The 18033-nt window shown below is 48.6% G+C and overlaps 1 protein-coding gene across 2 annotated transcripts; it reads left to right on the top strand.

Moving 5' to 3' along the window:
* Window positions 1-6118: 6118 nt before the first annotated feature.
* MAPK1IP1L (mitogen-activated protein kinase 1 interacting protein 1-like) lies at window positions 6119-17245 on the top strand. Of its 2 annotated transcripts, XM_430071.7 has the most exons (4): window positions 6451-6536; window positions 12655-12682; window positions 13181-13897; window positions 14472-17245. In XM_430071.7, exons 2-4 carry the CDS (start codon window positions 12659-12661, stop codon window positions 14481-14483), a joined length of 753 nt encoding a protein of 250 aa, XP_430071.2. In that variant the 5' UTR covers window positions 6451-6536; window positions 12655-12658; the 3' UTR covers window positions 14484-17245. The 2 variants fall into 2 exon arrangements, with proteins under 2 accessions (XP_046797894.1, XP_430071.2); XM_046941938.1 differs by lacking the exon at window positions 12655-12682 and having other exon boundaries at window positions 6119-6536; window positions 13188-13897.
* Window positions 17246-18033: the final 788 nt, after the last annotated feature.

The following is an 18033-nucleotide window of genomic DNA, read 5'->3' as shown; positions in this document are numbered from 1 at the left end:
CCAATTGCAGTTTATTTTTAATCACGGAAACACATTTTAGCAGGCGTACCATATGTATTTCATCTAAAAGAGGAGCGATTTTTAGCAGTCCCAGACCTAACTACAATGCAGGCTGTTCAGTCTTTGCAGAGAGGGAGAGTCCATTCATTTTTCCTGTGCTTTGTCACGATCCTTTTGGAGTCTGATCCTGCAGTCCTCACCACCTACTTGTGGCTTAGAAACTGTTTATGTGATTCATTTTGTGTTCATAGGTTATAACAGCAACATGCTGCTTGTTTTTGCTGCCTGTCTCTTCATTAAAGCTGTGGTTCACACCGCAGGGCCGGGGGAACTCCTGTTTAGGGAGTTGCTTCTTTCTGCTATTTTGGCAGCACATTTTGTTGTTTGCTCAGAATGTGTTTAGCTGAAGTAGGGCTGAGGGAGGGGTGTGAAGCAGTCCGGGATGAGACTGGTTTTCTCAGGTTGCCAACCAGCCTGGACCTTGGGTCACTGAGCTGAAATACTACTGGGAAAGAGTCATTTGTCTTCGTTATTTGTGTCGCAACAGCGGCTCGATGCTATTGCCTCGTTGTTCAGGATGCCCGACACTAAAGCAAGGAGATGCTCCACGTCCCAGAGAACGTCAGGTCTGAGCCTAAAATAGGAAACCCCGTGAATACAGCAGTGGTGGCCAAGGGAGGGGGTTCTGCAGTACTGGCATTAACCAAGTGTGGGGCAGCAGTCACGGGGTGTGGGATTAAAGGACAGGAATTTCCCGGAGGAGGAGAAGGAGCTGCTGCCAAGCTGGGTGAAGGCAGGCCGAGCTGGGAAGGCAGGCAGCCGTGGCAATGGGCTGTGCTGCAGGCAGCCTGCAAGCACCCGTTCTGCTCAGCTGCCTCCAACACTGCCCAGGGAGCACAAAATAGCACAGCCGTTGCGTCCTCTTCCTCGGGCGCCACGATGCAGCCCAGCGTGTTTTTGTGATGCACTTTATCCCAGCAGTCTGTGCCTTTCCTTTGAAATGGCTGCGTATGTGGAGTGTTCCTGCTAATGAATGGGGATACATTCAGCTTGCTGGGAAGGGGAGATTCTGGAACAACACAGAATCATAACACAAACTCATACTGCCCGGAGCTGGAAGGAGGGGACTGGCAGAGCAGCAGCCTGGCTGCAAGGACCACTCGGTGCACTTTGGATGCACGACTTCCGTGAACAAAATCCAGTGCTGGATGAACTGGACTTATTTTTTTTCCCCTATTTTTTCCTCTTTTCTCTGCTTCAGTGGGAACTGCACAGGGAAACCTGCGCCATGACAAAACCAGCACCCAACACACTGCCCATAACAAGACTGATAAAAAGCCCCAAAATCAGTGAGGAGACTTTGACTGAAATGAACTTTGGATCGGGCTCATTCCAAACCTTCCGCTATCTCACTTCCAATTTATCACTCAGATGTCTGTAATTCTCCCTGGGGAGACTTTCTAGTATTTAAACAGCTACTACCCTCTATGATCTCTTCCTGTTCTCAGCAGAGAAATAGAGGAACTGTGAAATTATGCTAAATGCCTCAAGAGCCCAAAGAACAGAGATCCTTCATTGAATTTTCCGCATTTATTATCAGCTGAGGATGTGACTGGAAAGAACTCCAAGGTGAAAAAGTTCAGAAGTTGGTGTTTTTTTCTTTTTAATGACTCTTGCTCAAAATGATCCAGGCTTCCATCCATTCCAGCCGTATTTGCACTTTAAAGGAGCTCTGTCAGACAATAAACACATTCTAAGCCACTTTTATTTATAGGGATCCTTCGTACTTTGGTGACTATTGACTTGACAAATCCATTTGACCTAAAATATCACTGCAGAAATGTTTTTGTGGTGTGGTTATTAGTTAAGAAGTCTTTCCCAGGCTAAGCTGTTTTCCAGCAGTACCCTTCCAGCAGGCTGGTGGAAAAAATAAGACCCAAAGAAGGAAGTGGATTCTTAGCAGTGGTCATGCAAACTGTTTTATTCTCATGGCATTTTTGCATGGCATTAGCAACTAAAAGGCACCAGTTCAGCACAGCACTTAAGCTATTTGCTGAATCAGGGGCTGAAAGCTCAAGAGAAGGAGGAGGAGGAATGACACGGGTGTTATTCCCACAGATTTTCTCAGAGCATTAAATGACTATTAGCTGGTGTGACAAGAATTTACCCTATTACAGTTACAGTGGATGAGATTTGTGCTCTTTTGATGGTGCAGCCTGAAACTAACAAGGCAACCTCAGCCATCAAGTCTCTGTCTTCAGCAAAGGAGGGGGAAGGTAAGATGCCAAACCTCAGTCCTCTTTGAAGCTGCTTTTTTTGCCTCCTAACTCCACCTGATAGATTTTTCTTGATCAATCTCTCATGTCTGTTTCCCCAGTCCATCACTGTGTGGGAAGTCTAGCTAATGAAACACTCGTGTTGCTGTTGGAAAAAGCTAAAACGCCACACCAGAGCAAAACTACTCTTAGCAGAGTAACTTTCTTGATAGCCCTGATGGGATCATGGAGGAAATGGTACACGATATGATATGTCTCTGCCATGGGTCCCACTGTATCAGTGCTGTAAGAAGTACTAATGTTGGTGGAGAAGTCACTACACTTTCTCAGCTGCACCGTGTATCTGGTAGATGTTCATCCTGGTTCATCGTGGCAACACTGGGGGAAATACCTTAACTCTGAGAGACAGCAGGTGAACATCAGCTTGGTCTTTATTGGGAGGGGTTTGGGTCAGGTGGTTGACTTCTGTTGAGCTGCTATGAAATGGAAAGGCACTCTCAGATGCACGAATAGAGCTGGAGGCACAGGGGCCAGCCTCCAAACCTCATGCAAAGAGAAAAGGAAGCTCAGCCCACACTGACACACATCCCTGGATCAGATCTGGATGCAGCCTTTCCTACACGATATTTTACACTGAATGCTCATGCTAATAATTCATCACATGCCCTTCAGTAGCACCTTTGTCCTATCAGTAACTTGTAATCCCTCACAAGCCCAAATGATCCTTATGTGCATCATTCCCTGAATTACTACAAGGCATTTGACTGTAAATGGGTTCTTTGGCACCAATCAGCGGATCATTGACCTTAGCAGTATGGCTATGCCATCAATATACATCTGAAGTAGAGACGTGAGTGACTTGGTATTGAACAATTAATTTCACATATGGAAATGCATATGTAAGTGGTTGTGCAAAACTGGAGATCTCAAAGGCCCCCAGAGGGTTTGCAGAGGAAGTGCAGAGTGCCAGACAGAGAAAAACTGCCTGAGCACAGAAGCATCACTTGATGAACACACAGGGTCCCAAGTGCTTTGCAAAGAAAGATAAAACGAGGCATGAATATATGGCCACAAATGGCATGGCGGGGCGGTGGTGAAAAACCGAGTGATGGAGCTTTAGCAATCCAGGCACGTTCTTCCTGCTCGGAGCTGCTCACGTGGTTGCATCAGCAGACATCCCATAGCAGGAGCAATATCTTCAATTTAGTGCTGGCCTAAAAAAAGTTTTCCAGCTTGTCTCCACTGCAGCAAGCACTTGAAAATGTGATCCTCCAGAGAATGGAGGGCCGTCATTTCATATTATCATCTGTCAGTGGGATCTGTGTCTGTAAGCCAAGCAGCAAATGGCACAGAACTCATTGTGAGACTGAGGATGGCAACACCAGCCCAGAAAACAAAGCCAGCAATTGGGCAGGGGGAGAGCAGAACAGAAAGAGGATAGAGAAGGGCCTGGAGCCATGAGGAAGGGAGAGGGTTTGGGAGATCAGACAGTCAGGTGGGTTTCATTGATGTCACACGGAGAGGAATTTTCTAACTCCTATGCACCGAAGAACAAGTGAGGAGAACTCTCTGTACTGCCGCCAGCCACATTCAGTAGCTCTGAACTCTGAAAACAAGCTCATGCAGTGGCTTGATGTATGTATGATCAAGGCTCTGCACATCCACCACTGTGCAAAGAAAATGTACCCCCAAAAATTCACTCCTTGTCACAGAACGCCCATACTGGAACCTCAGTGACTGTCAGAGTGCCTTTAATGACAGTTCACCGGCTCATAACTTCACAACAAGCAAGCAGCAATGCTTCCTTTCCAGCTCAATCCAGTTTATCTCATCTTCTCAATAGGGTTCATTTGCCATCCCCATGCACTTTGAACCAGTTTTATGATTTTATCTTGATGGCAACAAGCTTCTGCCTTGAGAAAGAGCACTTATTAACTAGAGACAGCGTCACTTTCAAAGTGATTTATTTCATGAGGGCTTTGAAATAAATTATCAGTCAGTGATTGGCCATAGGGGAAAGCGTATAAAAGCTTACCACGTGTGTTGAACATACCATCTGCTATCCTTTAAAATCTAGCTTCAGGGTGGCTCAGCTAATTCTTCCGAGTGCATAATGTTCACAGTGTACAGTCAAGCATGAATATAAAAGCGGAGTGACGTAACGCAGTGAGAGCCAACACTGCAACTGAAGCTTTCTATCTCGGATCTCACTGTCCCAGCCCATCATCATCCCTGCAGGCATTCAAGGCCAGGCTGGATGTGGCTCTGGGCAGCCTGGGCTGCTGGTTGGTGACCCTGCACATAGCAGAGGGTTGGAACTGGATGAGCATTGTGCTCCTTTGCAACCCAGGCCATTCTAGGATTCTATGATCAAAGGCTGGCATTTTCTTCACTAAAGCTGATGTCACAGTCCATCATTTTAATCCCGTTAAAAACAAAAACTCAACACAAAATGAATCCTTTCATTTTCTAGTTAGATCAAAAAGGGATGCCTCCGCTATGTGTTGGATTTCCGCCTTCTGACTGGCTGCTGTAAGAGCAGAAGGTACAAAAGCCATACTGTTGTTGATCCTCTAGATTTGTTGTTCGTGGCACGCACTGCCCTCTGGGTGCAATAAAGTTTCCCAACTCTAGTGTTTGTCACATTTCAAGACCTCCATTATTGTCCCTGAAAAGCACTAAATCTGACATGCTGGAAAGTTATGAAGTGAAATCCATTGTCATGTAAGCAAAAATCCAACAGGAGAGATCCAAATGCTCACGTTGCCTACACCATTGCATTCTCAGCCAGCCTGAGATCACTGTGCTCACAAATGGTGTGATATCGCTTGTAGTACAGAGATGGAAGCCTACTTGAAGTATGGTCTATTGCCCTCAGGCGGACAGCTGGGCCTTTGAAAGACAAAAGGGATTGTGACTCCCTGAGAAGGCAGCTCACTCGTACAGCTGGGGAGGCACAACGTCTGGGGGGGTTACAGAGCAGACAGATGCTTCCCACGTGGCAAAAGGACAACAAACCTCAAGTCACAGCAAGGGGAGGTCTGCCCAGTCACAGGGCATAGTGGTGGTATTCATGCGGCGGTGTTTAAGGACAGCACTGCATATCCAGAGCTGTTGTGCAGTCTCTCTTTGGAGATACTCAAAACCCAACAGGACAAGGTTCGAAGCTGGCCCTGTTTTGAGCAGGTTACATCACAGCTGCTTTCCAGCCCAAATATTTATATGATGCCAGAGAACAAAACAAAGCGGCCCAGGCTGGTCATGCAGAGGTAACAGCACAGGGCCTGCGGTGCGGAGCTGCGAGGAAGAGCTGCATGGAACTGCCTTTCGAGTAACTCAAATAGTCCCACAGCAGGCCTCACAGTGGAGTAATGGAAAACAATGCCTCTTACAATTCGGAGCCCATCTTTTCACACACAGCTTCCATTGTCTGCCCTAAGAATTGCGTGCAGGCTGTGAATTTCTAATTTCATCCCCCTTTTCTTTCTTTCCACTGCACAGTTCAGAGTGTAAAGCAATGTCTTCCAATGGGACGCAGCCACGGCTGTGTTGGGCCCTCCAAGTACTATTCCTGGCACTGTGATGGATCAGTTGCATACTACAGGGGAGACACGGAGGCCTTGGAGTGTTCAGGGAGGAGAGCAGAGCTGTGAGGGCTCTGGAGCACACGTGCGATGGGGAGCGGCTGAGGGAGCTGGGGGGGGGGTCAGTGTGGAGAAGAGGAGGCTCAGGGGAGCCCTCATGGCTCTCTGCAGCTCCCTGACAGGAGCTGGGCGTGGGGGGGGGGGATGAATATGAATAGATGTGAATGTGGGACATCCTGAGTAACTTTAGCACAGCGGGCGCACTGCTGAGTAATGCGAAGGACCACTTGGTACGGATGTGCACAAGCCGAGGCCGACAGCAGCACCCACCGCGGCGGACATGGCGCACAGCGCCCTGAGGGGACGGCGGAACCGCGCCCACCCGCGCCTCCCGTCAGCGGCAGTGGGGGAGGGGCAGCACCACGTGACAGCGGGACGGCGCGCGGGCTGAGGGAGGGGAAGGGCGGGACGAATGGGGGAGGGGGGTCGTCACGTGGCTCGCGGCCCCCAGCGGAGCGGGTGGGGCTTAGCGTGCTCGCCCTTCCGGTCGGCGCGGGGGCGGGGCGTGTGACGCACTTCCGCTTCCGCTTGAGCGTAGGGGTGGCGGTGGTGCTGCGGGCCGCCGCCTGCTGCCTGGTTCCGCTCCGGCCTGTACCGTGCTGCGCTTCTCCCGCAGGTACCCGCCCAGCCCCGGGCACCCTCACCCAGGGAGGGAGGGGGGAGGGAGGGCCCGAGCGGTGGGGGCGCTGCGTCCCTCCCCGCGGCCGCGGGGCAGCCCCCGGGGACTGCTGGGCTGCAGCCGGCTGTGCCCCTCCAGGCCCCGTGGAGCTGCGCGGGGGCGGTGCCGGGGGTCGCTGCCCTGAGGGGAGTGGCGGGAGCTCGGGGCGGGGTGGGCGTAGGGCTGCGAGGTCACGGGGAGGGGCTGCTCGTTGGCTGCGGCCGCCTGCGGCTAGGTGGAGCTGGGGGCTGGGAAGGCGAGCTGCCTGGTTTCTAACAGCCCCTATTTTAGGCCTTGGGGGGAGGGGGTTGCTTTGCTTCGGCTGGGTGACATATTTGGTCGGTTTCTGCTGTTAGGATCTGATCTCAGTCTATAAATGAATATATAAATGAACGTGTGTGGTGTATAAATAACTGCTAAACGTTTTTTATTAAGAGAAGTCCCGAAATGGTTTACCGTAGCTTGTGAGAAGTCATTTCGTTTTTTCGAGTGTTGTTATCCTTCAGGTGGGTGACTCATTGACAAAGGGAGCACAGTGCAATGTTGAAGAGTGCATTTCCTGGAGAGTGAGCTGCTTATCTGCCAGGGAAGCATGTTTTGGGGTGCATTCCAGGGAAAGCAGTAATCACCTCGTGGTGTTTGTTCAACCTTTTTGTCAGTGGATGTAGGAAAAAAATGGGTCTTGATTTTTTAAATAATAATTTTTTTTAAAAGGCACATCCTGAAGCTTCCCTTCCGTAGGCCAGGGGGACCAATGACTGATGTAAAAATGTGTGCCAAACATCAAGCTGCTCCTGTAGAGCACTATAGGTGTTTTTGAAGCTGAAGTTCATTCAAGCATACCCAAACAGTGCGGATTCAAGAATGAAAAGGCACCAACTGTGTCCATTCAGTGAGGTTGCATCCTGAGAAGCAGTTATCCTGGAAGAGAATCTCTCCAGTGGAGCAGAAGGGTGTGGAGTTTTGTTCGTCATCGGTGAGGCTGATACTGGAAGATGACACATAGTTTTGGCATTGCTTTAAAACCAACCTGGTGCAAAAGGACCTTTGCTAACTGCTCACGTTTAGCTGACAATACGTGAGTATATAGCCTTGATAGGAGGAGGATGTAGATATTCATTCTCATTTACAGCTCGTTCAGGGAAGGCTTCCGAAGAACTGATAGCTAAAGCTGGAAGTAAATAAGCACGTTTCTCAAAACAAGGGTAATGTGGTGAAAATGGACAGTGTGTCTCTGAGGAATGTTCAGAAGCTGCTATGGAAGAGATGTTTTAATTTTTTTGGAGCTGCTGCATTCACGGCTTTGTAAAACTCTCAGGGTAGGATCTTCATAGAATCATCCTAGAATGGCCTGGGTTGAAAAGAACCACAGTGCTCATCCAGTTCCAACCCCCTGCTATGTGCAGGGTCGCCAACCAGCAGCCCAGGCTGCCCAGAGCCACATCCAGCCTGGCCTTGAATGCCTGCAGGGATGGGGCATCCACAGCCTCCTTGGGCAACCTGTTCAGTGCGTCACCGCCCTCTGGGGGAAAACCTTCCTTGTAAGTTGTGGCCAGGGGTGATCTTTGGCAGTGGAGACTTGTAGTTCTCAGCTGGTTTGCACCACAGCTGGCACACAGATAAGCCACCTCAGCAGCGATTTATACTTGCTGGTTTGGGAAGCATCTGTTTGTGATGTGGGGACCACCTGAAGTGATTAGTTCTCATCTTAGGAGGGGAGGCAGCTGTGAAACGGATCGGCTCATCTTGTGTGGAGAAATGGAACAGATTACGTTTCCTTATGGCCGTATATTTTACAGGTCTTGGAAACTGGTAAGACTTCTGTTTTGAATTGTTTTTTCTGGTAGTTGGTAATTTATAGCAAACGCGCTAACGAGCATCATTGTGGTTGTCATTCTCGATTAGATCAGTGCTGACAATCTGAAGACTAAAAACCCTCCTTTTGCCGTCAAAGCAGGCGTAGGAAAGAACAAAAAGATCACCGCATCTAAAGCAGCTGCTAACTGTGTAACTGTTGCTTTTTATCTTCAGTCTGACTGCCATTTGCTCTCCTAATGGATAAAGGCACAGGTCAGGCTAAAGGATTGCACGGTGCTTTTGAGTGTGGCATCCAAAAGACCCTAAAAATGGAGAAGGGACAGCTATAAACTGCTGATGCTGAATGCCTGAAGGGAGAAGCTGCAGTAGAAGCTGTCATTGGTCTCTTCCATTTGATCTGCGTAGCTGTGTTGGGTAGTTATAGTTATGTGGGCAGGACTCCTGTTGTAGCTGAGGTTTTGCTGGTAGGCATTAGTCATGTCACAGTGACAAAAGAACCTCTTTGGTGATAGAGCTGTGCCACCCAGTGGAAATGCAGCTACGCCCGTTGCATTGAGAAGGCTTTCTGTTTTGTTTGGAAGATGATCTCAGGGGAGGCAGCTCTTTGAAAGGGTGGATAATAGCAGGACAAGGGGAAATGGTTTTACGTTGAAGGAGGGAAGGTTTAGGTTGGATGTCAGGGGGAAGTTCTTTACTCTGAGAGTGGTGAGGTGCTGGAACAGCTGCCCAGAGAGGCTGTGGATGCCCCGTCCATCCCTGGAGGTGTTCAAGGCCAGGTTGGATGGGGCCCTGGGCAGCCTGGGCTGGGATGAAATGTGGAGGTTGGTGGCCCTGCCTGTGGTGGGGAGGTTGGAGCTTCATGATCCTTGAGGTCCCTTCCAACCCAAGCCAGTCTGTTATTTTGATTCTGTGATCTTGGAGATGGGAACTCAGTCTGTCACATCAAGAGTGTGGAATTATCGTGCAGCCGATGGTTATGAAAGCAGTTGAGGCTTTGTTTGAATAGCTTTAGCAAAAGAAGGAAGAAGGGTTTGGGGCAGCTCTTTCCAATGGCAGCCACCAGGGACCGGTGATGGAGAAAAGCCAGGGAGGGCAAGAGCATGGGAAAAATGCTCCTGCATGGCTCATTTCCACTTGGCTCTGATGGGAGCAGAGAGGACTCATAGCTGAAAAAACTCTGTGGGGCTGTTTTATGGTGGAGGCTGAAGGATTTATTATGCCACAGGGAGCATCAACCCCAGAAATGGGGTTTTCACAGAGCTCTCTGGAGCTTACCACATATTCAGCTGGTGTTCAGTGTTGCAGGTAGGATTAACCTGGCAGTGCTGCAGAGGAGCACATCTTGGCCTTTGTCCTGCCTGTAGTGTGAGCCTGATAACTTGCCATTCGTACCTGCATGTTGTTAATTCCTAGTAATTAGTGGCAAGTTGATGAGTGCCCATGAGACCTCAGACTTGTCTGCAGGCTGCTTCTGCCTGTAGTTTCTGAGTAGGTGTGCTGGAAGTCCTCCCTGTCAAATTTCAGTTCAGGATAAAGGCTAGGAGATTCTGCTCCTCCGTGCTGTCCTTTTGTTTATCCCAGGCATTGGTGTTCCCTCTTTGCCTCATTTCAGCTTGATGCTTCTGGCCCTACGTTGTGTCCGGGGCTGCAGGCTGAGTGCTTCTGCAAAGCAGAGGGTGCTGCCAGGGGCGTTGGCCTGCACAGCACAAAGGAAATGTTGTCTTGCAGCAGCGTAGATGCAAGCAGGACTTCAGATTTAACGCTGCCAGTTCAGTGGTCTTTCTCCTGCCTGCCAAATTACTTAAACTCCCTGAATCCTCCTCTTTCCATTCACTCTTCTTATACCCCTTGCCCCAAGAAAGTGCAGTCTGAAGTAGAGGTTTAAATGTGGCAGTAGGAAATGACTGATCCATGGGTTGGCTGTTATCTACACATCAGCGCTCATGCAGGAAAACTGCAAGAGAGCCTCCAAGCCCATTTGTTAGCCCAGCAGTCACAAAAGACCTCATCAATGCAACAGAGTATTTTCTGAGTTGATGAGCCTATATGTTGGCAGTGGGGACTCTGAGGTCTCCAGTGCAGCAATGTCAGTCCCTTCATTTATGAACACGTGGATGCCTTGGGTGAGGCTCCTGCAAATAGAACTGATATTTTGGTAAGGTTTTGATTGGAGTTCAGTGCTGTGCAGCTGGAATGGCATATGGATCCTAGATTGGTTTGTATGGTGTATGTGCCTCACAGTACCAGAGTTATTCCTTTAATAAATGAAGGTGGCAGTGTGCAGATGAAAGGGGTGTTTGAAAAACGTCCCCAAAGTAGGCCATCCTGTCTGCAAGAGGATCCTTGACATGCTTGGCACTGTCTCAGTTATGCCAAATGTTGCCAGCAAATGTTGCTCCAGTCTGCTTGCCAAAGTGAGAGAGCCACTAAATCTTATCAGAAGCTGTGCTTCGCTGCAGGCTTTCTCCTAATAGCCACACAGCAGAATTGTTTCCTTAATTTTCCCAGCACAGAAGTCTTTTGAGATGATCAGCTGATAAATATTGGGGTTTTTTTGCTGGCGTTTTGCAGGCAGGCCTCTTTCTGCTGTAGCCATCCATTGCTTGGGCTTGTATTCACCACCACCTCTCAGTTCTGGGATGGATGATGGGAGTTCCTTCCAAGTTACCTTTTGGGTCTGTTTCCTCTGTCCCTTCTCCCCATTGCAGCGTATGTTCTAACTTTCTCCATAGCATTTTTCTTTTTCCAGTCTCTTGTACATCTGTTTTTCAGATGGTCTCTGCCATCCCATAACTTCATCTATAGATGAGGACTTCACTCTGCTTCTGCAGGGGTTTGGTTGCCTGGTGGGATCGTTACTGGGAAATGAGCAGTGTGGTGCTGTCAGGAAAGTAAGGCTTAGGTAATAAAATGGCAAACATAATTCAATGTAGATAAATGCGATGTGATTCGGAGTGCTTGAATGTGAAATTATATGCATCACTCCGTATATAAAGTGATGGGCTGACCCTTAACACTGAAGAATAAAGTACTGCTGCGGAAGTCAGTTTCAGCAGTGAACAGAAAGAAGATCAAACATGAAGAAGTGTTGGGAAGGAAATAGAGGACAAACCAGAACATAATTATGGGACTGTATAAATCAGTGGCTCTCCCACATTTTGGATTCTCCGTGGCTCTTTCCTCTCATTCATCTCAAGAGATACAAAAGAATTGGAGCAACCTCAAAGAGAAGCAGTCAGAATACTCGAGGGGATGGAATAGGTGCTGTGCAAGGGTCAGTGGGATCGGCTTCATCAGCACGGAGAAGGAATGGCTGAAAGAGAATGGGAAGAATACACAGAGTAATGAGCAGTGCGGGGGGGAGGGGGAGGTGAGAACAGATCTGCAGACTGAAGGAGCATCACCTGAAGGTATGAGAACAAAAGGAGGCGCCTCTCGGGATGGTTGGAAGCATTGAGCTGTCATTGCTGCTGTTCTTCCCCAGCAGACACTGCTGAAGATGGAATGGAGGCTGAGCTCAATGCGCCGCTGCCCGGAGCAGTGCTGTTGTACTATTAGCAAACAGCATGGATTTGAAAACAAACACACCTTACTAATACAGCTGTAGTTCCACGTGAAATATTTTCATTACACAGATTGGAATTCACTGGGAGGCTCATGAACCTCTCTGCTGGGGCTGTCTTGCAACACTTCCCATTAAGTGTTGAGAGGTCAGAAATTAGGCACTCATTGGAGGCTTTGGTTGTGTCTACATTCAAGACTACTTAGCTGAAGTCAGTGCCAGCAAATAGGAGCATCCACTGACTTTAGTGTATTTAAAACCCATATTTAGTACTTCTGAAAATAAGATCTGAATGGGGGTGTAATCGTGTTTAATTTTAGGGGCGTTGACTTCACCAACTTCTCCGAGTCCCACTTTAGAAAGGAGCCTGGATACCTGCTGGCATTGCTGCAGAGGCTGCTTGTTTGGCAGGAATACTTGAAATATTTTTCTCTCGGCGTTGTGACCCATTTACACTGCGTTGGTCCCATCTGAGATGAGATGGAGGCTGCAGTTCTGCTGTTTTCCTGGCACCTGTACTGAGGGGTGGCTGCTGTCTGTATGGACCCCAGTCATTGGGATGGAGCTGTTTGCTGAGGCTCTGCCAGCTAGACATCCCTTTGGGTTTGATTGAGACAAAGATTGAATTCTTTATGAACTCTTCCTCGATGTACTTTATTTTCAAGGAATTTCACTTTATTTTACCTTACTTTTCAGCAAAATGTCTGGAACTGATGATTTTTCGGTAAGTAGTGGCTTTTTGTTCCTGAAGCTCTGCCAGTTGTATCACTGCGTTCTGTTCAGGCACTCCTGAGAGGAAGGGCAGCTCCCAGCTGAGATGACTGCCTTGGCATTGCGTTGGGGCAGAGGTAACAGTGCGTGGCCTCCAGGTGTGCCTTGGAGGTTCTCTACTGCTGTGGTGCTCGCAGAGGGGTTTTGTCCCAATGGCATCAGAGTAGCCACAATGGAAACTTACAGCAATCTCTTCTTCCTGGGCTTGTACTGGAATTGCTTATTGCTGAAGGTTGCCTTTTATCTTTGGCTTTAGAACTGTGGCACGTCAGGATGCCTCTTCTCCCTTAATGATAGAAGCTGCACAAAGGGAATACAGTCCTCTCTGCAGCAACAGATAACTCTTTTCCTCCCATTCTGGCAACTGAAATGCATACGTCTAGTGGGTGAATGTGGGCAGCGAGCAGCTCCAGAAGGTATCTCCCATCCTCACGCGTGCCTTCTCTCTCAGTTGGCAGATGCTTTACCCGACCAGTCCCCCGCGAAGACCTCCAAAGTGAGCAGTGCGAAGCCCGGCCAGCAGCCCTCCCAGCCGCCGCAGGGTTGGCCGCCATCGAATCCTTGGAACAACCCGAGCGCTCCGCCTGCCGGGCCCGCAGCACTGCCGCCAAACACGTCCGCTTCCAGCGTGCCCTTCGGACCTCCGCCTACAGGAATGTATCCTTCAATGCCCCCCGGACCGCCTGCTCCATTTCCTCCTCCTCCTCCTACCGGACCCTCTTGCCCTCCTCCCGGAGGTCCATATCCACCCCCAACTGTGCCAGGTCCTGTCCCACCGGGGCAGTATCCTCCACCAAACATGCCCTTTCCAGAGCTTCCAAGACCTTACGGTGGTCCAACGGAGCCAGCTGCGCCTCCTGCTCCCGTTGGGCCGTGGGGATCCATGCCCTCTGGAGCATGGGGACCGACAATGGGAGGGCAGTATCCTGCACCCAGCATGCCATATCCACCCCCGGGGCCATACTCTGCTCCTACCCAGACTCCAGGGGCAGCGCCAACAGTACCGTGGGGTACAGTCCCACCTGGAACGTGGGGACCTTCACCGCCAGGTCCGTTTCCTCCACCCGCAGGATCATACCCGGCTCCAGGACTATATCCTACGCCCCCTAATCCTTTTCAAGTGCCGTCTGGTCCTGCTGGTGCTCCATCAATGCCAGGCGGCCCCCATGTGAGTATATATGCTGGATGTGGCTCTGGGCAGCCTGGGCTGCTGGTTGGCGACCCTGCACGTAGCAGGAGGGTTGAAACTAGATGAGCACTGTGGTCCTTCTCAACCCAGGCCACTCTAGGATTTAGTTTTTGTCATCAATGATTTAAATCTTGACGCTTTAAAGCATGGGAATTCAGTAGCATTAGACCTATTAATGCAGGTAAGGACTTTGAGGGCTTATCTACGTAGTCAGTGGAATAGCAACCAGTTTTCTGCTTAAACATGTAACTACGTATACCAGAATGGTCACATTCTATCAAGTTGGAGTGTGTCTGGGCATTACACTGTAGTTGTCTTCTGCTTCTTGGAAAGCCTTCTTCAAAAGACAGAAAAGATAAAGGGGAAGAGACTTGTAATAATGTTCAGAAATGAAAGATATTCTAGTCTGTGTAGTCTGGAGAGATTGCTTTTCAGGACACGTAGGGAATAACACATTGTCAACTTAAATGTTCTCGAGCTAAGAAGTGTAGTTTTGAATTAACTGCTTTGTGAAAGCCCTGTAATGACCATGAATTCTCATTGTCTCTTGCAGCCTTACCGTTGAATACGTTCTGGGCAACAAAGTACTGTAGCTTTCCACCTTCATCCACTACTTACAGAGATTTTTACAGTTTTTGTTTCAGTAATGTTTGGGGCTATGAAGAATACTTGCCTCTTGTATGTGCATTTGAGGTATGAAGGAGCAATTTAGCAATTTGCATAACATTAACTTGCTCGTATGCTGGCGTAATTGTTTGGTTTAATAAAACGAGCTACAAAGAGCAGAAGTCAAACTGAAATCTACGGTTCTTACTCTGGCAAATATTCCTTGGGAGAACGAGAGCTGCCAAGTAAGGACTGTAAAGAATCAGGCACAAGGACTTGCAGATCAAAAACAGCTTAAATTTCCACGGATGCTTTAGGTCTTGTTGCCAGACTCGTGCTGGTTGTTGAATGGATGGGTAGTCATATCTTGTCTATTTTCAGGTTATTCTAAAATGTCTCAATAAAGAGTATTTCAAGATTTTTGTCAGGAAATGTAATTTTTGAGCGTGCTACAGTAATGGAAATGAAAGAGACGGAGCGCGTGGACTCGAAGGCTTTCTCAGCATTTTGTAAATACTCAACAGAATTGCTCAGTCTGGGACTGCGGAGGAGAAGACGTGCGTTGAAATGCCTGGTCTGACCTGTCAGCACTCTGCTGCTGTTTGCAGACGGGCGTTTCTGTGCGGATGGAGTGACCTGGATGTGCAGTTCCCTTGGAATCAACCGGTGTGAGTTTCGTGCATGCCAATGAGGACTTCGTTTTGCCAGTTCTCGTTCTGTGGTGGTTGGAGGTTTGACTTGGTCTATGTAAAGAATTAATTCCCACGTAGGTAAAGTACTCCCCTATATCTAACCTGGGTTCTGGTTGTTTAAAATATGACTTGTCTGCCGGGTTGTGTAAACTCAGCAGGTGTTTTCAGAGTCCCTAGAAACTGAACTTGAGCTTAAAAGACGAATAAAACCGGCCTGGCCATTCCCTTCCCAGCAGGTTTTGGTGGGGCGTTTATGTCTGTGTGCTACAGAGATCCCTTGTGCCATCCTTACTGCCACGGCTGGGAGCGAGCAAGTCTCATTGGGCTCCACTGAACGTGGGAATGGAGAGCAGCGCTCTGTTCCCAGCAAGGTGCCTGCATACTTCACTGAGAGAGCAGAATCTGGGAGGCGTTGAATGTTTAGAAGCCCGTGTGCTGCTGTGTGGCTGTCCCTGCTCTGGGAGGGGCACTGCAGTAAGTTTTATATTCTTGCCATATCTGTGCAAAGGACGTGCTGGGGTAACTGCTGGTGTAGCATTACTGAGGCACAGCCACGTGTTGGTGAGGAGCTCTGGTGGTACTTCATAGCCTGATTTGACAGTGGACATTTTGTTTATCCCCAGATGGGGGTATCCTAACTTAGCCTCTGTAGGTAGAATTAGGAACCGATGTTGCTTAACATGGTAGCTCGTTAGGGAGTCTTTGTATCGTGGAACTGTGAAAGCAAGTTAATTTGCTTCCCATACCTTCCCATGGCTTCCTGCATGCATATGATGAACTTCTCCAGACCAAGTGGGGTGACCTGGTGGTGGTGGTGGTGCCTGTTAGCTGTCCCAGCCCTTATGGCAGAGCCCTGCGGTGTCTTTGCGGAGGAGAGCTGCGGCTCGTTTTAATCTGCCATGAAAACTGAAGGTACGTGCATCGTTCGTCCTTTAGTTATAGGAAGGCAGTACTGGAGCTGAAGAGAAATGCTTCACATTCCGGCATAAATCCCAGCTCTGTAACCCAAGGAATCAGAACCCAAAGTGTCAGTATTACCTGAAACAAAGCCCTTGGCCTCCCAGGCAGCACGCTTCACTTGGATCTTGGCAAGACCAATTACAAATACAGTAGAACACTGCCTACATTTGCTCAAGTGCTTTTAATTTCAATACCCGCAGCCTTAGGTTATAAACCAGTGCGACGAACAACACCTATCCCACGTGAATGGATCGTGCAGCACGCTCCAGTCTCAGATTGCACTCGTGTGTCTTTGCAGGGAATGGGAAGAGGTAGGAAAGGAGAGGGCAGCAAACGTAGCAAGTAATGACTCACGGAAGGGCGTCTGTGATGGTAAGCAGGCTTCTGGGTTCCTCCTGAAGTAGGCAGGATTTATTACTGGAACACTTAGGCTAAAATTCAGTATATATGGGATGTTTTTTCAATGTATATTCGTATTTCTTGAGGTCATGAGAACTGTTTCATAACCCCTTTGTTTTTGTGAGCAAAGTTCTTTGCATAGCAGTGAAAAAAGGGTATACCTGTTAATCTATTGTGTAAAAACTCAAGTTGTCACTATATGCCGTGTAGTAACTTTATCACATGTTATGTCAAGTGTGAGCAACTTCTGGCCTGAAGCTTTTGCAATGGAATTCGTACATTTCTATGCATCGTTTGAGTTAAATTGCTGAGAAGTTTGTTTTGTGCTTTGAGGTTGACATACTGCATTTGTTTACAATATGAAATATAAGCAATCACATCTTTAAAGTATAGATTATCACCTGCTGCTGTATTTTCTTTAGATGAAACAAATATTGCTGTATGATAGTGAGAAGCTATAAATACAGGATTTGATATTTTTTTGAAAATGCTGTCACTTTTGTATAAGATTAGACATTAAACGTATTTTCAAGACTGTTGTGTTCACTGTTTTTCACTTACAGCCTTTGACATGCTTGTGTAGATCTCTTTTCTTTGCCTTGAATTGAATAGTAAAGAAATAGGACATCCTTGATTTGCAACGACTGAATATAAAATCAGAATTATTTGACTTCTGTGTTTTTCCTCTTCCTTTTGTGGTTTTTGTGCCTTAGGACACGTTCACAAGTGGTAAGGGGGTGCGTGGCTGTGCATGAATCATAGGATGGATGGGGTTGGAAGGGACCTCAGGGATCATGAAGCTCCAACCCCCTGCTGCAGGCAGGGCCACCAACCTCTATGCTTAATGCTAGAGCAGGCCATGAGCTACATCTGTGATTGGGGGATGCTGACTCGTTCAGGAAATGTAGATCCCACAGAGGGTTTGCTCAGCAGGATGGTGTGTGCCAAGAGCAGCCCATGGGCTTTGGAGCATCAGAGTGGCTGAAGTCAAAAGGGGCCTCAGAGATGGCTGAGCTCCAATGTCCTGCAGTGGGAGCTGACTTCTCCCTGGGCCTCGCCTGGGACACCAGGGGTGAGCTGTTGGAACTGGGGAAGGTTTGTTCTGGGGGAGGTTGGGAAGGAGCTGGCCCCCCCACTGTTCTTAGGGCCAGCTGTGTTCTGGTGATGCTGAGGCTACAGCCGGAATCCTCAGTGTGAGACGGTGGGCACTGCTCACACTTCGGGCTTAAAGAGAAGGCTTCCAGCTGGTGGGGAGGAGTGTTTTAGAGCAAGCACGGGGTGGTTCTGCTGCTAAGCTAAGAAGCCTTTTCACCACGAGGCTGATCGAGGGCTGCAGTGGGGGCGCCCAAAGGGGTCGTGCTGTTTCCATCCTAGGAGATTGAACTGGACAGCGTGGTGGCAGGGGCACCTCTGTCATAGCACGGGAGCTGAGCACAGCTGAGCTGTCTCTGCACCATC

Source organism: Gallus gallus, chromosome 5, assembly GCF_016699485.2.
Source record: "Gallus gallus isolate bGalGal1 chromosome 5, bGalGal1.mat.broiler.GRCg7b, whole genome shotgun sequence".
Classification (NCBI taxonomy): domain Eukaryota; kingdom Metazoa; phylum Chordata; class Aves; order Galliformes; family Phasianidae; genus Gallus; species Gallus gallus.
Note: the sequence above shows the minus strand (reverse complement) of the source record. Positions and strands in the feature narration are given on the sequence as shown.

Excerpts from the sequence above, each read along its gene's own strand:
- MAPK1IP1L (XM_046941938.1), top strand. The coding sequence starts at position 6,134 with ATGCGAAGGACCACTTGGTACGGATGTGCACAAGCCGAGGCCGACAGC. Across the intron at positions 6,537-13,187 it reads GTGCTGCGCTTCTCCCGCAG|ATGCTTTACCCGACCAGTCC; the intron begins GTACCCGCCCAG and ends CTCAGTTGGCAG.